At 53.2% G+C, this 25,050-nt stretch overlaps 1 protein-coding gene across 1 annotated transcript in view; it reads right to left on the bottom strand.

Moving 5' to 3' along the window:
- The window catches only part of LOC122923556 (mediator of RNA polymerase II transcription subunit 27-like), a 110,510-nt gene that overhangs the window by 36,631 nt on the left and 48,829 nt on the right, over positions 1-25,050 (bottom strand). The window contains exon 3 of the mRNA XM_044274398.1: positions 23,624-23,754. Coding sequence (XP_044130333.1) covers positions 23,624-23,754 — 131 coding nt within the window. The remainder of the gene's footprint in view (positions 1-23,623; positions 23,755-25,050) is intronic.

The following is a 25,050-nucleotide window of genomic DNA, read 5'->3' on the forward strand; positions in this document are numbered from 1 at the left end:
CAACGTGCCGGAGACATGCTGTTCACTTCATACACCCCTGCAAAGTGGAGAGAGTAGGCAATGCTGGCAGCGCGACAGCGGCATGAAGTAATCGCAGCTGAAAAAGGAGCGCCGGGCACGCAGCGCGCTGCAGAGACACCACCTGAGGGGGTTAAAGGGGTACTCTGATCGTGCAAGGGCCAGTTTAGGGTCTCTTCATACCACGCTTGCCGCAGGTGGCGGATGCCAAAAAAGCGCCGCCTCCTGATGGGGCATGTGGCGTGGTGCCGACGCGTGTACTCTGTCCTCCCAAAGTCCTCGAGCCGAGTGAATGGGACTGAGCTCCAGTACCAGGAACCACCACAACTGCGGCCAGGGTGCCAATGTTCACGTTCTGTAACAGATCCCTGCTTGCTGTCAGTGAACAGAAACATTACGGTTTACACCCAGAAGCTGGGAACTTGACCTGGTCGTGTCCAGCTAAAGACAACTGCAGCGCTCGTTACAGTGTACGAAACTTCTCCTTGGACGCGGGAAAGTAATACATCAGTTTGTCCCCTTAGAGCGCACTCCACCCGTAAGGTAAAATCGGCGGCAAATCCGACATTTATTTTACATTAAGAAAAATCAGAAAAAAAAAACAAAACAAAAAACATTCACATTCATAAAAAAAAATACTGCCCAAGCGGCAGAAAAATTAATCTTTGCTCGGAGGCGCATCCCGTTGATTATCCCCCCGATCCTCCCCTCCCCCGCCCCTCTTTGAGGATGCATTTTTGATTTCTTTATTAACCTCTGCAGAAGACGAGGAGGCGATAATTTCATCGTGCGCGCAGCTGTCGCCGGCACAAGCCGTTACATGTCAGCGCGCCCGCCGCCTCCATCCCTCCAGCAACACCAATTAACAAGGTTTAATAAAGCAGAAGAATGCGCAGTGATATTCCTGCCGCTGGAGAAGCAATGGAGGCGATCCCCGGGGGAGGGGCAGGGGAGATGGATGTTAAAGAGGAACACCCCCTAAAAATGAAAACCTGGGACCCGGTGTTCCGTTTCTGTGGTTTCACTTCCCGTAATCACAGTGGAGTCGGCATGATGATTTTAGGAATTGTTAGTCTAGGACTTACTAGACTAACATCGATTGAATGGAGGCAGTCTGCCATAAACAGCAGCTGATGGCGCCCGCAGGGCAGAGGCGGCGGAGGGGCACTCCCCGCAGGGCAGAGGCGGCGGAGGGGCACTCCCCGCAGGGCAGAGGCGGCGGAGGGGCACTCCCCGCAGGGCAGAGGCGGCGGAGGGGCACTCCCCGCAGGGCAGAGGCGGCGGAGGGGCACTCCCCGCAGGGCAGAGGCGGCGGAGGGGCACTCCCCGCAGGGCAGAGGCGGCGGAGGGGCACTCCCCGCAGGGCAGAGGCGGCGGAGGGGCACTCCCCGCAGGGCAGAGGCGGCGGAGGGGCACTCCCCGCAGGGCAGAGGCGGCGGAGGGGCACTCCCCGCAGGGCAGAGGCGGCGGAGGGGCACTCCCCGCAGGGCAGAGGAGGCGCAGGCGCACTCCCCGCAGGGCAGAGGAGGCGCAGGCGCACTCCCCGCTGGGCAGAGGAGGCGCACTCCCCGCAGGGCAGAGGAGGCGCACTCCCCGCAGGGCAGAGGAGGCGCACTCCCCGCAGGGCAGAGGAGGCGCACTCCCCGCAGGGCAGAGGAGGCGCACTCCCCGCAGGGCAGAGGTGGCGCACTCCCCGCACGGCCGCGGTGGCGCACTCCCCGCAGGGCAGAGGTGGCGCACTCCCCGCAGGGCAGAGGTGGCGGAGGCGCACTCCCCGCAGGGCAGAGGTGGCGGAGGCGCACTCCCCGCAGGGCAGAGGTGGCGGAGGCGCACTCCCCGCAGGCAGAGGTGGCGGAGGCGCACTCCCCGCTGGGCAGAGGGGGCGGAGGCGCACTCCCCGCAGGGCAGAGGTGGCGGAGGCGCACTCCCCGCAGGGCAGAGGTGGCGGAGGCGCACTCCCCGCAGGGCAGAGGTGGCGCACTCCCCGCAGGGCAGAGGTGGCGCACTCCCCGCAGGGCAGAGGTGGCGGAGGCGCACTCCCCGCAGGGCAGAGGCGGCGCACTCCCCGCAGGACAGAGGTGGCGGAGGCGCACTCCCTGCTCAGTACGCAGACAGTATAGACGCTCCGTATCAGGTACCACAGCTCAGTACGCAGACAGTACGGACACTGCCCTGCAGGCGCCAACAGCTGCTGTTTATGGCAGCCTGTCTCCATTCAATGAACTGACCAAGTGACTAACATGGCAGTTCCACTGTGATTGCGGGAAGAGGAACCATCAGGCAGGTCACTGGGTCCCCGCTCCTGCAGGAGGTCGGCCGGGCCGTACGCTCCCATAGACAGGCGTCCACTGGACGGAGTGACTACTCTTGGCAGGCTGCTCAGCCAGCAGAACGGCTGCAATTGGAAAAAGCTAAAATTCTGCTCCATCAGCAGAGCGACTCCTGCATAACAGATCTGGATGCATCCGTTAGTGCGCGCTGGAGGGGAGCGCTCCCGTTAACGTGGGGGGAGGACAGTGATCCAGTGCCAGGCAGTGATGGATGGGGCGGTATGGTGTCAACGCACAGAATCTCAATACGGTCGCCATATCGTGGCACCTGATAAGAATTTACAATGCGCCCGTCCCCCAGGATTGATAGTGCCTGAACGCGGGCGGCTGCTGCGACACGCCCCCCTCTGGCCAGTTATACATCTATCTACCATTAACCAGGGGCATGGACCTGGCACTGCCGGCACCGTGCACAGTATGGGGGGGTACAAGCACTACATGACAGGCTTAACCCTTTCAGGGCCGATTCCAGGAATACTCATCCATGGCCTAATCTAATGGAGCAGAGGGGCCGTGCTGCAGCAGCAGGCACATGTATAGATGCAACGCTGCGTCTGTCTGCTGACTGGCCGCGGGCACGGGGATTGGATCCAAACTATCCACAAGCATTAAACAGGGGGTTGTCCTGGATCAGAAAACATGGCTTCTCTCTTACAGAAAGAGCGCCGCCCCTGTCCATGGGTCGTGGACAACCCCTTTAAATAGTCCTTGAAAAGCTCTTTAAAGGCCAATTCACACGACCGTATGAACGGGTTCGCATCTGGGTGTGGACCCATTGATTTCAAAATTGCCGAACGCACACGGGCAGCATCTGTGTTTTGCCGAACCACACTTTGCGGACCGGAAAACACGGCGCGGTCGTGTGAATGCGCCCTAACAGAGTAACCCACCCATGAGCAGCCACTAGGAACGGTAGACCTGTCCCTGTCCAGGACCGGTGGGGGTTCTAGCGGTCAATGGTGGGTTATACGGCGGGTACAGATGCACTGATATTAGAGGGTATGTATACTTTTGCAACCAGTTTTATTGTTCCAATGCAAAAAGCAACTGTGCAAATAATGCCGTTCTGTGTATGCAGCTCCTATGCAGACCTTTAAAAGGAACCATGCGTGCAGTCCATTCCTACAGTCACGCGGTGCTTCACTCCTCACACCGGGGGTACACCTTTATTAGGCTATTTCACCCCCATACCGTTTTCCGGACCATCATCAGGTTGCGGACGAGTGGTCCTGGCCGCCTACGCCAGCCCCGCCATACCATCCACCCCGCCGATCACGTCTTAAACGTGCCCAAAGCCATTTCAAGCTGCCGCGCATGGATCTCAAGTTCCAGCCGGAGGAAAGTCGTAGGAGAGGCGTCAGGCCCCGCGGGAGAAGAAGCTGCTACAACCCCACCTTGTATCCAGAAGACGCCTCGACTACCTCCGCAGGCGGACAAGCTGAAAACTGGCGCTCCTTATGGCTGACTGTCTCCAAATAGTACGCGGTACGGGCTGACATATGGCCACATATGTTCACATCTTATAAATAGTGGAAGACGGGGTGCTGGGAGGAACGCGCAAAACCAGTGCAAAAAAAAAGGGCAAGATCCGGGGCGGCGGACAGAGAAAAACCGCCCACAATGCACCAGTCATCGGGACCCCCACTAATCGCTAGAACAGTGACACTTGACCCCCAATGACTGCTGGCAATGGCAGCGGGAATGCTTAGCCATGCCAGGGGACAGGCTTTACAGGAGGCCTACCGACACCACTAAACCCTTTACTGCAGGGATGTCAAACTATCGGCCCTCCAGCGGTTGCAAAACTACAACTCCCAGCATGCCCTAGTTTTGCAACAGCTCAAAGGCCATGAGTTTGACATCCCTGCTTTACTGCTTGCGCTGAAGTTTTCTACTCCATTCACATCTAAAGCTACATTTCACAGGGGCATTGTGGGAGCTCAGGTAAATGCTGCACGGTAAGGGCTCAGTTGTTAAGTCACATGACTGGCGGCAGAGTGGACAAAAACCGTTGTGTGCGGTCAGGGACAAGCCAGCAGAATGCTGAATGCAGCTCTGAATGTGAACAGTGGAAAACCGGAAACAAGCCGTATGGAGACAATCCCAGGAATCCCGAGGATCCAGAAGAAGACGAGACCAGTTTGGCTCTGGTCGCAGCGCCTGCCATTTGGGGGAGATTTTAAAGAGACAGTCCCTGACTGCAGTCGTGTAGGCAGAGAGGCTCTTTAAGATGCGAGACGCGTCATATTGTAATTTATTTATCCGGTGGAGACTTTCTGCAATGCAGCACGCTGGGACGCGCAAATATCACCCTGCGAATGCTGGAGGCCTTGCCGCGAAACGAGACGATCGGCCCGTAATCTAGAAGAAAGGTGAAAATGAAAAGATGGAAGGTGGGGGGGAAAAAGTAGTCCCTGGCACTAAGGAGTGGGGGCCACAGGGACGGAAAGGTGGAGAAAAAAAAGTTTGAGCGGAAATTGACTGACGGCGCATATTTTGTGAATTTCTGTTGGCGATTTTCACCACGGACCAGCGGCAGACGTCACCCTAACAGCAGCCTAAAAAACTCCTTTAAAAATGGTTGATCTGGTGAAGAATTTTTTTTCCCCCAGAAACAGCGCCACTTTTGTGCATGGTCATCTAAGGAACTGCAGCTCATCCCACTTGAACACGACCCGTGGACAAGAACAGCGCAGGATCTGGGGGAAGGGAAAAAAAAAAAAACATTTGCTTTAATCCTCCATGACCCCGCCAGGATTAAAAGGGATTGGCCGATTTCACGTAAATCGCGTTCTACAATGCGACTTTGTGTACTCTCAGTGTACATAAATCGCTGCTTGCTGTCAGTGAATGGGAACATTCTACTTTACATCCAGCGGCTGGCCTAGTCCTGCACTCACAGAGATGGATTGTTACAATGTATCAGTGTCTGCTTGTGCTGCTACACAGGATTATTTTCTTACTTAAAGGGATTGTTCACTTTGAACAGTCGGATTTCATTGTAAATGGTCTGTGGAAAGCTGGGTGATAGCCCGCTGTGGGTGTAAGTGGTTGCCTCCCTTAAATCAGTGACCCGACCCATCAGAGGACGACTCCAGGTCTCGTAGCCCCCCGGTCTCCTCTCTTTCCCAGGATGCTCTGCAGCTGTCTAGTTACCAGCTGGAGCGTGGAGCGCAGACCTCTCCAGTCGTACCCGGGCACATTGATATGCATCTAGGAGGGTATGACCTGCTCAGCGCACAGCTGGCGGCACACAGCGAAACGCGCGCTGCAGATGGCTCTCCTGCAATTGAATTAGCGCAGACCCAGCAACACCAGCACAAATAGGAAGGGTCAATGAAGAGGCAGCACCAGAGGAGAAGTAATTACACCTGCGCTGGAGATGCTGATGATTGACAGGGGCGGCTATGCTGCAAGGTCACTCACTCCTTGATATGACACGGCCCGTGCTGTCTGCGGCCCCCCGCCATCCTTCATCCCATCCCTCCCTCCATCGCTTACTTCTTCAGGAGAGTGGCCTTCACCACCATCCGGAGGAGAACAAATAATAGCCGGGGTAGCTGCCAAATTAAAGGGGAAGGGGGGCGGGGGGTAAATCCTTACTGCAGTCTTGCATTACATTTATGCAGGTGAGAACCACTTTGCTGACACATCCAGGTTCGCTATAAGTGGGCGCCAGACTGATACATTGTAACAAACTCTCGGTGCATCTACACTGGATATATTGCAACAAGTTTTCAGCTGTGAGAGCCATCGGATCGAGTTGGGATTTAAGCCTCTCTAAACAAGAAACCTTCCATTCACTGACAGCAAGCAGAGCAATGTAAGCCTGAGGCCTATGTGTAAGATTTTCAGTTATTTACTGCGCCTCCTTTCATTTGTGAATTCACATAGGGCGAGATGTGAGGGCAGAGCGGGCGGCAGCGCTGGCACCGGTCCTGCTTCCTCGGCCAGTGCCCAGACAGGACGAGCAGATGTCTTGTGCCATCAGCCTGGTACAGGGCGTCACGCCGCACAGTCGCTCCCCTGACACCTCGTGCTCCGCTCTCCTGCCATGTCAAGCGTGTTTTCTGTGAGGCCGTCGATCCGTTTGGCAGGTAATCACCCGCGCCTCGTGAGCGCTCATTAGGGCGACTACGCTGAGTATTGACCCGAGCGTGTGACAGAGGAACTGGAGGCGGCTGCATGGACTGGTCACAGCGGACCCTACCTACGCCAGGACGGGGAGGGATCACGCAGCCACGTTTCCCTGATCCTGGACAAGCCCTTTAAAGTGAAACTCCGCCTGTAATTAATGCTGGTAACGTTTTTACTGAGAAATTCCTTCCATCTCATAATCTAGAAAGTCCGATAACCCAGCATTTATAAAAAGGCCCTTTACACGGGCCGAGGATCCTAAAGATAATCGCTAATGAGCACTCACAGGGTAATCGGCGGCACATTTACACCGCCAGATAAATCGCAGATTAACAATTATCGTTAGGATTCTCAGCCGGAGTAAAGGGCCCTGAAGGAACGCGTCCTTCCCGACAATCTGCGGCTCTGTCGTCCCATGTAAAGCGACCTTTCGCAGCCCAGAACTGGGCAAAGACTGTGAAATGTCCCCTTTAAAGAACCCCCTCCAATAATCAGGAAACTGCTGGAGTGGCAATTCCTTAATCCGCTTTACAGGGGGTGTCGCCCTGGTCAGGATACCCCCATTAATTAAGTGAGGAGGAGAGAAACTAGAATACGTGTCTCTTACCCGGGAGGACACGGCACTTCAGAGTTAGATGGCTGACCTGTAATGTAATCATGTAATGCCCTATTTCCCCTCTGGAGGCGCTGCAGGGGAACTGAACACTTGTTCTAATACTACATAGATACAAGTGGATTCCTGGGATCCTGTGATAATGTTATCAGCCGACATAAGGGATGGTCCATAGTGAAGCACCCCATTACTGGAATCACAGGGGTCGAGGGGATTTGTCTGCACTTTACGGCACTGCTGTAAAACAGACTAACGCAGCAGATACAGAAATTGCCTTACTGTAATTCCTACCGAAAACAGTGAACTACGCAGTGGCGCCAGGGACCTGTTCGCTCCCATCCATTTAAAGGCTGTTTAAAAATTATGACTGCATTTTACTCATTTTGGGCTAAAAATTAAACAACTTATTAGTCTTTATCAAAAATATACTGAGCTGTTCTGTCACAAAGGGTTAACTGTTTTTCTTGCATTGTGAACAGTACATTTTTACTTTCACTTTGTGCAGGTCAACAAAAAACAAAAAACTTATTACTAAAAGGACTAATGGGTTGGGATTTAAGCCACATTCGGATCAGTAAGATAAGGATCGAGCTATAATGAGTGTTTAGATGGTCAGAGATCAGGAGCCGTCCGGTGAGCTGGCTGACGGGCAGAGAGAAAATTCAGATCCTGCTACTAGAGAATCTCAGCCCTGTACAGAGAAAAGGGCTCCATATAAAAAAAAAAAAAAAAGACCAATTGAAAAATGTATTTTAAAGTTCAAAATGAGAACAATACAATAAAAAAAATAAAAAAATTATTGCGCCCCAAGTTGTACATAGCCTTTAAAGGTGAGAACAGTAACAACTGCTGCAGGCTCACTCAAACACGACCATCCGAATCGTGACAATGGCGAGAGACACACATCGCAATTGTTAATTTGCCTTTAACCGGCAAGACTTGACAAGACAAGACTGGAACAGAAACGGCTTCATTCACACGGGAAATGAAGCGCAAAAGACATATTTATACTCCATTCACATCCAGAGCTGCACCAACAGAATGCAGCTTTGCGTGACTGGACTAGAAAATATCTTCTTACCCGTCTCAGACAATGCAGCGGGTGTGAGTGTTAAGCTGTGAGTGAATTTCGGATGAGGCTTGATAGGGAGTCACTACCTTGGAGGATGTCTGCTGACCCGTACCACCACTAATCCCCCCCATCCATTGTAAAATGAAGGCAGAATCCACTGGGGACTCTCAATCGCTGCTCGTACATCAGAACAATCTCCTCCAAACTGTGGGAGCCTCGGCTAAACCAGGATTCACCCTCCTGCCGGGAATAACTCGCCCGGCCTTGGAGTATAGATTTACTTAACAAGACGCCGGGAGGAGGGGGCAATATGAAATAAATAGACGCGGACTGCAGGGGTTATCCCATCTCAGTCCATGGGGGGTATTAGACAGAATAAGAAGGGGGAGGGGGCGTTACAGAGTCGGTTCACTGGCAGAGACAAAGCTAAATGCAGTGTCTGTATGCAGCCAATGTGAAGACTATATAGGCTGGGTCCTGCCCTAGGGGGCGTCCGGTGGCTGGGTCCTGCCCTAGGGGGGCGTCCGGTGGCTGGGTCCTGCCCTAGGGGGGCGTCCGGTGGCTGGGTCCTGCCCTAGGGGGGCGTCCGGTGGCTGGGTCCTGCCCTAGGGGGGCGTCCGGTGGCTGGGTCCTGCCCTAGGGGGGCGTCCGGTGGCTGGGTCCTGCCCTAGGGGGGCGTCCGGTGGCTGGGTCCTGCCCTAGGGGGGCGTCCGGTGGCTGGGTCCTGCCCTAGGGGGGCGTCCGGTGGCTGGGTCCTGCCCTAGGGGGGCGTCCGGTGGCTGGGTCCTGCCCTAGGGGGGCGTCCGGTGGCTGGGTCCTGCCCTAGGGGGGCGTCCGGTGGCTGGGTCCTGCCCTAGGGGGGCGTCGGTGGCTGGGTCCTGCCCTAGGGGGGCGTCCGGTGGCTGGGTCCTGCCCTAGGGGGGCGTCCGGTGGCTGGGTCCTGCCCTAGGGGGGCGTCCGGTGGCTGGGTCCTGCCCTAGGGGGGCGTCCGGTGGCTGGGTCCTGCCCTAGGGGGGCGTCCGGTGGCTGGGTCCTGCCTAGGGGGGCGTCCGGTGGCTGGGTCCTGCCCTAGGGGGGCGTCCGGTGGCTGGGTCCTGCCCTAGGGGGGCGTCCGGTGGCTGGGTCCTGCCCTAGGGGGGCGTCCGGTGGCTGGGTCCTGCCCTAGGGGGGCGTCCGGTGGCTGGGTCCTGCCCTAGGGGGGCGTCCGGTGGCTGGGTCCTGCCCTAGGGGGGCGTCCGGTGGCTGGGTCCTGCCCTAGGGGGGCGTCCGGTGGCTGGGTCCTGCCCTAGGGGGGCGTCCGGTGGCTGGGTCCTGCCCTAGGGGGGCGTCGGTGGCTGGGTCCTGCCCTAGGGGGGCGTCCGGTGGCTGGGTCCTGCCCTAGGGGGGCGTCCGGTGGCTGGGTCCTGCCCTAGGGGGGCGTCCGGTGGCTGGGTCCTGCCCTAGGGGGGCGTCGGTGGCTGGGTCCTGCCCTAGGGGGGCGTCCGGTGGCTGGGTCCCTGCCCTAGGGGGGCGTCCGGTGGCTGGGTCCTGCCCTAGGGGGCGTCCGGTGGCTGGGTCCTGCCCTAGGGGGGCGTCCGGTGGCTGGGTCCTGCCCTAGGGGGGCGTCCGGTGGCTGGGTCCTGCCCTAGGGGGGCGTCCGGTGGCTGGGTCCTGCCCTAGGGGGGCGTCCGGTGGCTGGGTCCTGCCCTAGGGGGCGTCCGGTGGATGGGTCCTGCCCTAGGGGGGCGTCCGGTGGCTGGGTCCTGCCCTAGGGGGGCGTCCGGTGGCTGGGTCCTGCCCTAGGGGGGCGTCCGGTGGCTGGGTCCTGCCCTAGGGGGGCGTCCGGTGGCTGGGTCCTGCCCTAGGGGGGCGTCCGGTGGCTGGGTCCTGCCCTAGGGGGGCGTCCGGTGGCTGGGTCCTGCCCTAGGGGGGCGTCCGGTGGCTGGGTCCTGCCCTAGGGGGGCGTCCGGTGCTGGGTCCTGCCCTAGGGGGGCGTCCGGTGGCTGGGTCCTGCCCTAGGGGGGCGTCCGGTGGCTGGGTCCTGCCCTAGGGGGGCGTCCGGTGGCTGGGTCCTGCCCTAGGGGGGCGTCCGGTGGCTGGGTCCTGCCCTAGGGGGGCGTCCGGTGGCTGGGTCCTGCCCTAGGGGGGCGTCCGGTGGCTGGGTCCTGCCCTAGGGGGGCGTCCGGTGGCTGGGTCCTGCCCTAGGGGGGCGTCCGGTGGCTGGGTCCTGCCCTAGGGGGGCGTCCGGTGGCTGGGTCCTGCCCTAGGGGGGCGTCCGGTGGCTGGGTCCTGCCCTAGGGGGGCGTCCGGTGGCTGGGTCCTGCCCTAGGGGGGCGTCCGGTGGCTGGGTCCTGCCCTAGGGGGGCGTCCGGTGGCTGGGTCCTGCCCTAGGGGGGCGTCCGGTGGCTGGGTCCTGCCCTAGGGGGGCGTCCGGTGGCTGGGTCCTGCCCTAGGGGGGCGTCCGGTGGCTGGGTCCTGCCCTAGGGGGGCTCCGATGGCTGGGTCCTGTCCTAGGGGGGCTCCGATGGCTGGGTCCTGCCCTAGGGGGGCTCCGATGGCTGGGTCCTGCCCTAGGGGGGCTCCGATGGCTGGGTCCTGCCCTAGGGGGGCTCCGATGGCTGGGTCCTGCCCTAGGGGGCTCCGATGGCTGGGTCCTGCCCTAGGGGGGCTCCGATGGCTGGGTCCTGCCCTAGGGGGGCTCCGATGGCTGGGTCCTGCCCTAGGGGGGCTCCGATGGCTGGGTCCTGCCCTAGGGGGGCTCCGATGGCTGGGTCCTGCCCTAGGGGGGCTCCGATGGCTGGGTCCTGCCCTAGGGGGGCTCCGATGGCTGGGTCCTGCCCTAGGGGGGCTCCGATGGCTGGGTCCTGCCCTAGGGGGGCTCCGATGGCTGGGTCCTGCCCTAGGGGGGCTCCGATGGCTGGGTCCTGCCCTAGGGGGGCTCCGATGGCTGGGTCCTCATCTGGGGAGCCATGGTGGCTGGGTCCTCATCTGGGGTGCCCGGTGGCTGGGTTGTAAAGCACTCCAGTGGTTGGATCGTGCCCTAGGGAACTCCGGTGGCTGGGTCGTGCCCTAGGGCTTCCCGGTGGCTAAAGTTCTTCAACCTTTACGGTCTACTAGATCATCCAAGTGGTTAGACCAGTGGTCTCGATCCTGTGGCTCTCGAGCTGTTGTAAATCCACAGCTCCCTACAGTTGTCAGGGCCCGTTGAGTGTTGTAGCTGTGCAGCATTTGCAGAGCACTGGGTACAAAGTCTGACAGGTTGGACATCCCAATAACAAACCAGCTGCCCTGAGGGTTCCATCACCTTAACATTAGCTAATGGGAGTTGTAGTACCTCACCTATACTTCCAAGATTATGCAGTTTTTTTTTCCTTTACTCCCTCTAAAATTAGGACAACAGGGATTGTACAAGAAGATGGGAGACGAGAGGAACCCGGGGAGACAATAGGAATAAATTAACAGAGAGAATTTTATTTTTAGCCAAAGTAGCACAATTCGAGGATTGATTTTCTGTCTGCAGGATTCAAACAGCTGTCTCCGAAACAAAAATAATAAAAAGGAATGGCGGCTTCTGTGCAGAAAACCTCAAACATGTAGGAACCTTCTATGTGGTGCCAACCGGATACTAAAAATACCCCAGATGAAAAGATCCTCCCCTCTCGGCAGACGCCATCGGAGCCTTTGTGTGAAGGCAGAAGACTTAGTAGGAGCTTGGCGTCTCTCTGGTGCCCTCACTGCTCTATTTATTTCCCTGGATTTAAAGGGAACCTGAAAGAATCAGGATCTGTATAGCTTCATGATTGGATAGCGCTAAAAATGGGGCGTCTGGTTAAAAAAATAATGATAATAAAATAGAGCAGGCCCCATTTAATACCCTCAATTGTAGGCAAATTCCTGCAGACCTGAAAGGCTCATGCACTACAGAGATAGTTCATTGATTTCAATGGGCGGGTGTAATTCTTCTATCTGCCTGTGGTGGCACTGCAGGGAAATCCAACACTTGCTGCAACATAAGATCGAAGCGGATCACACAGGTTTCAAGCAGCAGGACAACCTGCGATCAGCTTCTGGTACCGCTCGCTATCAAAAAGGGATCGTCCAAAGTGGAGCGCATCGTTAGGCAATTTCATCAAATGTCCCACAAATCTACATATACTATAAAAAAAATAAAAATAAAATGAAGGCCCCTGCCTAACATGGTAATCATAATACTGTGGCAGAGCACAGGGGCTTTGGGTCCCTATGATCAGGGGTGTGAATTCTATCTTTGCATCCCCTTGCTTTGCTTCTCCATTCACAATCAAAGTCACATATGACCCCACATCCACGCTTTGGATGTGACTGGAGTATAAGACTCAAAAGAGTAATTTAAAGAGGTTGACCAGTATTCAAAAAACCCAAACTTAAAGGGGTTGTCCTGGATTTGAAAAACATTGGTGCTTTATGTCTAAGGGTTGCAGCTCGGCTCTATTGATGTGAACCAGCTGCAATACCACAAACAAACAGAGGGCAGGGGTGGCGCTGTCTTTGGAAGAATGCAAGGATGTTTGAAGATACGGCAGACCGTAGGGCTCTCGGGGTACATCTATGGTTGCACAAATCTAAGGAATATTTCCAGCCAAAGTGCGTGCAGCGCGAGCACAAAAGATGGTATTTTTCAGGGCATCTCAGTCGGGATGATAAGCAAATGCGGCTGATTGACTGGCAGATCGTCAGCGAGGCTTTGTAGCTGTTCCAGCCCCCCCCGGCCCCCTCTATAACAAAAGTGCTAATTGGAAGCGCGGTAGCAACATCAGAGCTTTGATGTCGGCTTCAAATATGAACTTGAGCTGACTTTTCTGTCTCTGTCCGACTGTATTAAACGCCTGAAATATGGAGAAGAAACTTTTCCCGTGCATACTGATCCGCTCAGACAGTTCGGGGAGGACTCCATCACTTCTGTGACACCTACCGAGGGTTAACAAATTCTGCAGATGGACTCAGCGGAAAGCCTAGCGCACGGCGCGTTTCAGTATTCCAAACTCATGCACAGCCTGGAATCAGGATGACTCTTATGTAGATTTCAAGGGTATTTGTAACCAGATAAGTCAAATTCGTGGAGCTATGAACTCAGGAGAACATCCCAGACAGGGCAGCGCTAAAGTGAGTCAAAAAGGGGGGGCATACGGGAGGGGGGGATTAAGTGAGGATCCATTAAGTCCAATGGGGCGTAGTGCAATGCTGGAGCCCATGTGGTATTCACCAGTATCTGCAGCTTCAGCTTTATAGGGCCTCCTGGCTCCTTTAAGACCAGGAATGGGAAAATTGGTCTTGGCACGATGCCGTTTAATATTTAACGGGGTCTTGCTAGCGCTGGGCATGACCGTTTGTAAGATTTGCAATGTACGGATGAGCAGTTTTGCTGGAAAGAGGAAAAAATAATAGACATTTAATTCTCAGCGGGGACGCAGAGATAGAACTGTCACCGGCTCCCAGCAGCTGTCATGTAGGGAGAAGACAAAAAGGAAGCAGTGCAACCCCGATTAGATCAGTGGAGAGCAGCCGAGAGGTTAGACACGAGCTGCGAGGCAGATTTAATATGGTATCAGATAGCACGGGAGCTGCAGATATGTCGGGGGGGGGGGATGTGCCGTCACTAGAGCTTTACAGGCCACGATTCCAGGTGATAGATAGCCCCCCGTTGCAGTGGGAATATATAAGACTGTAGGGGTGACACAGGTTACATTGATGGACAGGGAAGGGCAATAGATTTCTTGTAAAGGCCTCCATCAAGAAAAAAGGAAATGTAGCAGAGCTAAGAGTGCGCCATTTAAAGGGCTTTAGTGGCTTACAGTAGAGGCCATACTACGAAGGCTGGCCATTACCTAGGAATTCATAAAGTATGCTTATTCGTGCCAAGTTGCTGTCTCTTCCCAGTACAGCCATCTGTTGCCGACAAGTCTTCCCAGTAGAACTCTTTCTTGCAGACAGTTTATTCCCAGTACAACCGACTATCGCCAACAGGCTGAATCTTCCCAACATAACCATCTCTTGCCGACAGGCACAGAGTTTTCTCAGGACAACCATCATTAGTCGACAGGTTCCAAGTCTTTCTAGTACAACCAGCTCTCACCAACAGGCTCTAAATCTTCCCAGTAGAACCATCTCTTGCCAACAGGTTCCGAGTCCTCCCATGCATAAGAATCTCTTGAAAACAGGTTTCGGCTCCAGCACAACCAATAGTTTCTGAATCAATCCACCAGTGTCATCACTTGCAGATAGAATCCCTGTCTTCTCAACAGGTCCAGAGACTTCCCAGTACAAGCTTCTCTTGTCGGCAGGTTCAGAGTCTTACTAGGACAAACACCTCTTGCTGAAGGCTACAGGTCTTCCCAGTACAACCATCTCTTGGCGACAGGTCAGAGAGTCTTACTAGTACAAACACCACTTGCTGAAGGCTACAGGTCTTCCCAGTACAACCATCTCTTGCCGACAGGTTCAGAGTCTTACTAGTACAAACACCACTTGCTGAAGGCTACAGGTCTTCTCAGTACAACCATTTTGTTCTGACAGGTAAAGAGTCTTCCCAGTACAACCATCTCTTGCGGACAGGTTCAGAGTCTTCAGAGTACGACCATCTCTTGCCAACAAGTTTCAGCTCAGTCCGTATTACCATTTCTTGATGACACGTTTCGACTTCTCCAACAGGTTCCGAGTCTTTCCACCACAACCAACAGTAGCCAACAGGTTCTGTCTCTTCCCAGCACAGGCAACTTTTGATGACAGGATACACTCTCCTAAACATGGACATATTTTGAATGGATGTTTCAACTCTTCCCAGTATGGCCATCTCTTGCCTACATGTTCTGACTCTTCCTAGCACAGCCAACAAGTTTCAAGTCTAAGACCAAACCTTGCCATCAATTTCTGACACTTGCCAACGTGGGCGAACTCTTGGAAACATGTTATTTCTAGCATGGCCAACTTTCACAGACAGGTTTCAATTCTTCCCAGCATAACCATCTCTTAAAGACAGGATTAGACTCTTCTCAGAATGGCCAAGTTTCAGAATCTTTCTACCATAGCCATCACTTCTAGATAGGATTTGTGTCTTCCCCAAACAGCCAACAGATCCTGATTCTCCCTAGTATGGGCATCTCAAGCCTACAGGTTACAACTCATCCCAGCACAGCCAACAGGTTCTAAAGGCTTTACATCACAGTCAACTCTTGCCTACAACTTCTGAGTCTTCACAGCAAGGCCATCTCCTGCCAACAGACTCCAAGTCTTCCAGGCATAGCCAACTTTTCTGGCAAGTTCTGCCTCTTCCCAATGTGAGCCAACCCTGGCTGTTGTAGGCAACTTTTGCCAACAGGTTCTGAGAATGTTTAGCACGGCCATCTCTTGCCAACAAGGTCTGAGGCTTCCCGGCCATCTCTTTCTGACAGGTCCCGACTCTTCCCAGAACGGGTCAACTTCAGCCTCTATATACTGATAGCTGCGATGCGGGGTGTGGTGGAGAACATTTTAGAACGCTGCAGTTCCTTCTGCCTGTTGGATGCAGATGTTATGAGCCTCTTCATTTTTGAGGAGCATTTCTTTTCTCGCTCTTCTGTATTTACAGGTACATTATGGAGCAAATTAAAGCTATTTTTGTGCCGGGGATGCAGGTCGTGTAGCCGATAATTACAGACGCACATATATAAAACCTCTAATCCTCTCTGTCACTTCCTAGAGATTGATCTCCACTTTATGAACGTCCATTTGTCTTTGACTGGTAGTGTCCTTGCAGCCGCATGTGGTCAGCCTCCCCCTTGACAGTTTCCGTGAGCACATCTGCCTCTTTCCGCCTGGAGAGAGATGTAAAATAAATATATACACAATATAAATATATAACCCAAAAGCGGAGGCGCCATTACCATGGCTAGGGTTACAGGGGGGCAGCAGCGGGGGCTTCTAACGACTCGCTCCCTGGGTATAACAGGCGGAGGTCTGCAAGATGTATAAAGACGAGGACGTGAGGCGTGTTTTGCATCTCGCACACAAATTTCGAGCTGGTAATGACCAACACAGCCATTATACAGCTAACGATCAATTACTTGGGGACATATGCATCCAGAGCCGAGGTGCTGCTGTAGTAATCGGTTGTGTCTGGTTTGGAAGGCGCTTCTCAAGCTGTAATAAATATATATGCATTAATGTGGTGGAGAGAGGGGGGGGCGTCATGATGAAAAATACAGAAGACATTGACTAGCGCCACGCCGTGCCCGTCAAAGGCACCAATGATTACAGTTTTCCATAATACCATGCACTGGAGCACGTCAATCTGAAAGGGTCTAATAGCTTTGTTCATCCGGTTCCTCCTGGTTCCTAAATCTATAGTAAACACTGATAAAACCCGACATAAAATAGCGGTCTGATTATACCCATGTCAGCCACAGAGATTAGTGACTGCCCTGAACTACATAGAAATGCAGAGTCAGCAACTAGCGGTCATGTGGACGCGTCTACCTCAGAGCAGCTTCTCACATCAGGGAGGTAGCGGTGTAATTACAGAGGCAAAATACACAAGATAAACGGACATGACATGTAAAGGAAGAGAGGCAGGCAGCGTCTGTGTACACCTGCAGATGGGTGACCAAAGGATGAGCTCTATGGGATAAGAAAATGGCAGACGATAATTCCAATCCAAGACCACATTCAGGAGTAGGAAGATCAGCTCTGGAGCACAAACTGACAAGTGAAATACTGTGCACTCCAACAGGGAAGGAGAGCAAAGGTTTATAATTCTGATGGAGGGGGAATCACATAGTGAGCAGGAAGGTTTCTGGCCAACTGGAAATGGCTGATAACAGGGGGCAATAGACTGTATTCTCCTGTCCTACAGTCATCCACCCCCTGAAATGGCTGATAACAGGGGGCAATAGACTGTATTCTCCTGTCCTACAGTCGTCCTCTCCCTGAAATGGCTGATAACAGGGAGTAATAGACTGTATTCTCCTGTCCTACAGTCATCCTCCCCCCTGAAATGGCTGATAACAGGGGGCAATAGACTGTATTCTCCTGTCCTACAGTCATCCTCCCCCCTGAAATGGCTGATAACAGGGAGCAATAGACTGTATTCTCCTGTCCTACAGTCATCCTCTCCCCTGAAATGGCTGATAACAGGGGGCAATAGACTGTATTCTCCTGTCCTACAGTCATCCTCTCCCCTGAAATGGCTGATAACAGGGGGCAATAGACTGTATTCTCCTGTCCTACAGTCATCCTCCCCCCTGAAATGGCTGATAACAGGGAGCAATAGACTGTATTCTCCTGTCCTACAGTCATCCTCTCCCCTGAAATGGCTGATAACAGGGGGCAATAGACTGTATTCTCCTGTCCTACAGTCATCCTCTCCCCTGAAATGGCTGATAACAGGGAGCAATAGACTGTATTCTCCTGTCCTACAGTCATCCTCCCCCCTGAAATGGCTGATAACAGGGGGCACTAGACTGTATTCTCCTGTCCTACAGTCATCCTCTCCCCTGAAATGGCTGATAACAGGGGGCAATAGACTGTATTCTCCTGTCCTACAGTCATCCTCTCCCCTGAAATGGCTGATAACAGGGGGGCAATAGACTGTATTCTCCTGTCCTACAGTCATCCTCTCCCCTGAAATGGCTGATAACAGGGGGCAATAGACTGTATTCTCCTGTCCTACAGTCATCCTCTCCCCTGAAATGGCTGATAACAGGGGGCAATAGATTGTATTCTCCTGTCCTACAGTCATCCTCTCCCTGAAATGGCTGATAACAGGGGGCAATAGACTGTATTCTCCTGTCCTACAGTCATCCTCTCCCCTGAAATGGCTGATAACAGGGGGCAATAGACTGTATTCTCCTGTCCTACAGTCATCCTCTCCCCTGAAATGGCTGATAACAGGGAGCAATAGACTGTATTCTCCTGTCTTACAGTCATCCTCTCCCCTGAAATGGCTGATAACAGGGGGCAATAGACTGTATTCTCCTGTCCTACAGTCATCCTCTCCCCTGAAATGGCCGATAACAGGGGGCAATAGACTGTATTCTCCTGTCCTACAGTCATCCTCTCCCCCCCTGAAATGGCTGATAACAGGGAGCAATAGACTGTATTCTCCTGTCCTACAGTCATCCTCTCCCCTGAAATGTCTGATAACAGTGGGCAATAGACTGTATTCTCCTGTCCTACAGTCATCCTCTCCCCTGAAATGGCTGATAACAGGGGGCAATAGACTGTATTCTCCTGTCCTACAGTCATCCTCTCCCCTGAAATGGCTGATAACAGGGAGCAATAGACTGTATTCTCCTGTCCTACAGTCATCCTCTCCCCTGAAATGGCTGATAATAGTCAGGCACTCCTCGGCAGTGTGGCAGACACCCTGTGCTCGCAGTATCGTCCTCCGTAGCGTCCTGATCTCTCCGGAGCCGCGGTGATGGATAGGTAAGACGCAGGCGCCACTTCCACTCACAGACACCATCTAGCAGCCGGACAGGTGTGGGAATGGAGTGCAGTAAAGTGAATTTGCCGTCCCGGCCGGGCATTATCACATAACATCCTGAGGACGTGCTCGCTGATGAAGCTCGCTCTGGAGTGCGCTAATGTGATTGGCCGGCCACAGGAGACTGTTCAATAGCAGAAGATGGCTCAGTAATCAAATATCACGGGGAAAGTGCGCCCTGATGAGAAAACATGAGACGGCCTCTACGCCAATGACTGCCCTGTACCATCCAATATGGCTGCCTTTTCTCCCATCTACCAGGTGTTCTTTTGTACCCCTTCACAGTCCTAGATCACCAGGGATGTTATTGTTAATCTCCTAAAAGACGTAGACCACCAGGGATTTTTATTTTGACCCCTTCACTCCCCTGAGAGGTTATTACCTCCTCTCAAAGACCTAGAGCACCATGGATGTTATTTTTAACCCAATTAAACCCCTAGACCACAAGGGATGCTCTTATTAACCACTTTCAACTAGTGATGTTATCATTAACCCCCTCTGAACCCTAGACTACCCAGGATGTTATTGTTAAACCCCCTTTAAGCTCTAAAACATCAGATGTGTTATTATCCCGCTAAGTCCTACACCATCAGGGATGTTCCTATTACCCCTCTCAAAGCTCTAGACAACCAGAGATGTAATGATTTGTAGACCACCAGAGATGGAATTAACCCCTTCACGGCACTAGACCATCAAGGCTGTTTGATGAACCCCGTCACTGTGCAAGAACATCAGGGATGTTATTATCCTAAAGCCCTAGAACCACAAGGATGTTAATCTTCCCTTCACCGGCCTACACCACCAGGGATGTTTCAAAACCCTTCACTTACCTAGGCCCCCAGGGATCATATCATTAAACCCTGGGGGCGACGGACAGAACAACTCCAGGGTGCTGGAGACGGAGCATCAGGCCCAGACATAAAAAGCGCTTAAGTGACGGCGCTCCCCTCCCCCACAATTATCCTAATCAAGAAGCCATTTAGCCGGGATGTAAAGGACTGAACTAGCCGGGGATCCCCCTCGCTGGAAACCCAGACAGCGGCCATTAATTCTGCCAGGAGCACGCCACGCAGACGATCCCTGAGGTCTCCGCTAATGGCTGTGGCGCAGTGAAGGATCTGTCAGGCGAGCGCGCCGCCGTCCTGGCCCAATGATTTCGTAACGATGCTCTCTTGCGCTGAGAGCGGCGCTGGGTTAACGAGCGCACACGCAGGATGTCAACACGGAGCCTCCCCGGGGGGAAGGGAGGAGATCACAACGACTAGTACTCACTTGAAAAATCGCAAAAGTGACGACAGCGGTGTTAATGAAAAATACTAATTATAGAATTGGCTTTCTATTTCCCCTCCCCCGTACAGGTTGCATATAATTAAGTAATTTAGTAGGACCTGGGGTTCTGTTAACCATTCGAGTCCCTGCTTTCAAGAAACGGGGAAGAAGCTGAAGTCGTTATATAGGATATGATGCAGTTGTGCTGCAAAACTACAACTCCCAGCATGCTCCATGCGGATATACTGGCAAAGCATCATGGCAAGTGCGCCCACCAAGCCCAGATCTAAGCAGTGCACTGTGCAAACAAGCCAAGAGCAGAATTCTGATTTCAGCTCTGGATGATGATGGAGTTGTGTGTCTAATTCATTGTGTTTCCATGTCGCAACATTTTCAAGACCTCTCTGTTTGCTGTCCTTGAATAGGATCATTCCAGAGACTGAAACCCCCTTCTTGGCCTAGTCCTGCTCGCACAGCTTAGGTTCGTGACACGGTATCTAGCTCCTGCATACGCTGATACACTGCAACAAGCCCATCAGCTGTGTGAGCAGGACCTACAGTAGGAGGCCGTTTAGTCTGTGGATCTTGAAAATGGCAAGTAGATTACACGCAATGCTCCGTTGTCATCCAGAGCTGAAATCAGAATTCTGCTTGGGTGTTTTTAGCGCTCCAGCTACCGAAGCTTCCCTGCCGCCTCCTGCTGGTTCAGTGTCTGCATACTACACATTCTCTGCGGCATTGCATTCGGGGACTTTCAAAGATGCAGGCCCGTCTTCCTACAACACTGTCTTATTGGATAGTCCATTCAATGGCTGCAAGCAGCGATCTTGACAATGGTGAAAAGGAGAAACACAAGGTCTAGCAGAAGGCGCTAAAGAGTGAAATAATCTCTCTATTCCTAACCTTCAGACACAAGTGGAACGATTCCGCTCCGGTGACCCCTTCAGGTTTCGATGCCTCCCCCCGTATGACGGTGGCGTACATGGCGCTCTCCTCGTACCACAAACTCGTATGTGTGTTTACTACGATAATCTGTGACATCAACAAAGTCCCCCTTAATCCTTCCACGTGAGCAGGAGGAGAAGCCGCTGCAAATCCACCAGCCGGAACGGAGCAGGAGACATCGATTAAAGGGGTTTTCTGGGACTTTAAAGGGGTTGCTCAGGATCAGAAAACCTGCAAGTCCGGTCCATGGGCCAAGCTGCAATACCACACACAACCTGTGGACAGGGGCGGTGCCAATGAGAGCAGCCATGTTGTTCCGACACTGGACAACCCCTTCAAATGAACAGTTCAGGAAAAGAAAGAAGGGGCGGAGCATGACACCAGAGGGTTTGTGTGTGGACTGGGGGGTTTCTCAGGAGCAAAGGAAAAGCTGAAGGACGAGATGCGAGGAGGATTTGCGCCCAGAATGCGGTCATCGCCGCCGTCTAGGGTGCGGGGACAGACTCACGTGTGACGAAGCGTAAGGAGATTAGACGGAGATTACCGAAGGTCAGGAGCCCCGAGGCCACAGACATGAAGAAAAAGAACATCCGCCGAACGCAGTGTGAACAGCGGCGTCTATGGCGCCGCTGCTCACACAGATCTGACACTCGAAAAGAAGGTGCTTTCATGTTCTGTAATGGTGTCCAAACTGATTGTCACCCAGCTTTCCCAGAAACCGATATAAATAAGAAAAAAAGCCACAAATCTCCTTCATCCTGGTCAAGGAGAAACATTACAGGGCACATGAGGCACGGAGGAGCCGCCTTTACTCTGTGCCTCATGTCCTGACCCGTTATGTAACCATCACTAATACCCCTCGTCTAATCCGCCTCGTCTTGACAGATTATATTCAGCTTCGACTTCACCGCTGCAAAGAGGATAGCCGCTGACCCCGTCTGGAGAAATCCCACCTTTCTGTGGTTTACGCAATGCACTTAAAGGGGTCGTCCATTTCACGATGTGGAGTAGCCTTCAATGCAAGTTATTTCTCCCCGTTATCAGCCATTTCTGGGTGAATGTCCTATTCTTCAAGATGTTGTGCAGAGACCTCCCAGCCCCCCATGACAACTACATCTCATCTCATATCTACAGTGCCGACACCCTTCTATTCCCTTATAGGTGTGTGGCCCTTTAAATACGAGGAGAGATTGAGCGTCCTGTTGGAGGGGCCCATCCCGCAGCTGTTCAGAGTCTTGGTGTCACTGATATAATTAGAGCTGCGCTACGATGCGGCGGTAAACACCAGCGAGCGCGTTATCCTGCGTACAGATGTGGCGAGGATGCCCGGGGAATTACCTTTTTATGCCTCAATAGACTACATTTTGCCCAAATTTTTGTACAACGTGCTGGTGTAGGGTACACCGGGCAAGAGGAGGTGTGGGGAAAAGCGTCTAACGAGACGCGACAAAACACAGAGAGCGCGCCACTGTGATAGATTTGGCGCAGTCCTTCTGGTCTAGTTTTAACCTTGAAATCCCCCCATGACTTTAGGGGTGCAGGTTCCTGTAGGGTGCTGGGTACTGGCCACTGCCAGTTCTGGGTGACAACCCATATGCCCATCATTTAGGCTTCCGAGTGGTTGTCACACAGCTGCGCTAAAGGGGACAGCAACCACCGACACTGCACCTGATGTTAAACTATAACTCCTAACATGCACACTTTATCAGAACACCATGGAAATGAATAACGCATGCTAGGAGTGGTTGTGCCAGAGGATGAGATTAGTTGTGAGAACAACCTTCAAAACTGAAGGGGCAGAGAAAGACTTGGAGACTCAAAAAACATCAAAGACACCGCCCCTGTGTCATGCCCCGCCCCTCAGGCCCCCACTAGAGCTGCCTGGAGTGTTCCTTTAAGCAGTAATCCACAAGCACCGAGGGTTACCTGTTCCTGGTGTAATGGAGCAGGTGGCGGTGAGCTGCGGCGTGATTTGTTTCCAGCGGGTCGTCGTGGGCCGTGGGGGGGGGGGGGTGAAGAGGATGAGCGCCCGATAATGAAACTTGTAGGCCGCAGATCTGACTCGTATTAGCTCAGCCCCGGCCTTGTACAAATACCTATCTCCGTGTGCTGCAAATGCAAACAGTGTTTTAATTTTTAATTAGTCCGCTCTCTGTGCCGCAACTCGGCAGAGGAGCCGGGACGCGGGCGGGGGGATTACCGCTTCATTACAGCGTCTCTGCGCCCGATCCTGCCAATATTGCCACTTAATGCTCTGCAATAAGACGGAGGAGTCGATGCGAGACCTCTGGAGACGGCAAAGTACAGAGAAGAAAAGAGTCGCTTCACCTCTGGCACATGACAGGGGTCAAAGCTATGGAAGGCGCTGGGATGTTGGCACACGGGGGGGGGGGGGACCCGCGAGGAGTCTGCAGCAAATGCCATTTACATGTTATTCGCCATGGATTTACAGCAGAAAAATCCGCCAGCGTTGGACCTAACCAATGAAGTGACTCAGAGTTCCCCTTAACAACCCCCCAGGTATGAAGAGCCTTGAAAGTGCTTGATGATGCAAACCCCAAAATATTCATAATTGAATCTAAGACCAGCAGGGAACAGACAGCAGATCTTAGGGGCTCGGGCCCTCACACGGGGCCACTATGATCTTTTAGTAGCCAAGCATTAAAGACGTCCATAGAAAACAACATGAAAGGTTGGGGTCTAGCAGCCAACGCTTCTCAATGGTTTCCACAAAAGGGTCTCAAACGGACGGGTGTACTCACTGAGGCGGGAGGACGAGGGTCGTGGGCTGAGCCTTGGGTCTCCTCTTGGCCGACACTCCCATCTGGTTGGCAGAGCGTTTCAGGGACTGCTGGTTTAGGAGTCCGGAAGCCAGGCCGGCGTGGTACTGCAACTGTGAAGAAAAAACACTGGGTCAGATCCCAAAATATTGGACAGGGGGGGCCGGGGGATAAGTGGGGATATGCAATATACAATTCAATGAAACAGTAATATGCATTATGAGGAGAGGAGATGAGTGTAGTCCAGCTGATGGTTCCCAGGAGGATCGGTATTACCGGCACCACCGGGGGACGCACCGTACAAACGAGAACCCAAGAGGAGCCTAGTGAGGCAGAGCAGCCGCAGGACCTGAGGGCGATCACACCGGATAATGACCTGTGCAAGAACCATCCGGGCAACAGACACACTAATATATATATTCTACACACATGAAAAAATACCTGGTGAAGGGGAAAGGGGTGAACTTCTCCCTGAACAGTGAAAAATAGACTGTAGGAAGATCAGCTCTGGAGCACAAACTGACAAGTAAAATACTGTGCACGCCAACAGGGAAGGAGAGCAAAGGTTTATAATTTTGATGGAGAGGCAATCACATAGTGAGCACGAAGGTTTCTGGCCTACTGGAAATGGCTGATAACAGGGAGCAATAGACTGTATTCTCCTGTCCTACAGTCATCCTCTCCCCTGAAATGGCTGATAACAGGGGGCAATAGACTGTATTCTCCTGTCCTACAGTCATCCTCTCCCCTGAAATGTCTGATAACGGGGCAATAGACTGTATTCTCCTGTCCTACAGTCATCCTCTCCCCTGAAATGGCTGATAACAGGGAGCAATAGACTGTATTCTCCTGTCCTACAGTCATCCTCTCCCCTGAAATGGCTGATAACAGGGAGCAATAGACTGTATTCTCCTGTCCTACAGTCATCCTCTCCCCTGAAATGGCTGATAACAGGGGGGCAATAGACTGTATTCTCCTGTCCTACAGTCATCCTCTCCCCTGAAATGGCTGATAACAGAGAGCAATAGACTGTATTCTCCTGTCCTACAGTCATCCTCTCCCCTGAAATGGCTGATAACAAGCGGCAATAGACTGTATTCTCCTGTCCTACAGTCATCCTCTCCCCTGAAATGTCTGATAACGGGGCAATAGACTGTATTCTCCTGTCCTACAGTCATCCTCTCCCCTGAAATGTCTGATAACGGGGCAATAGACTGTATTCTCCTGTCCTACAGTCATCCTCTCCCCTGAAATGGCTGATAACAGGGAGCAAGAGACTGTATTATCCTGTCCTACAGTCATCCTCTCCCCTGAAATGGCTGATAACAGGGGGGCAATAGACTGTATTCTCCTGTCCTACAGTCATCCTCTCCCCTGAAATGGCTGATAACAGGGGCAATAGACTGTAT

The sequence above is a fragment of the Bufo gargarizans genome, unplaced genomic scaffold, assembly GCF_014858855.1.
Source record: "Bufo gargarizans isolate SCDJY-AF-19 unplaced genomic scaffold, ASM1485885v1 original_scaffold_1730_pilon, whole genome shotgun sequence".
NCBI classification, from domain to species: Eukaryota; Metazoa; Chordata; class Amphibia; order Anura; family Bufonidae; genus Bufo; species Bufo gargarizans.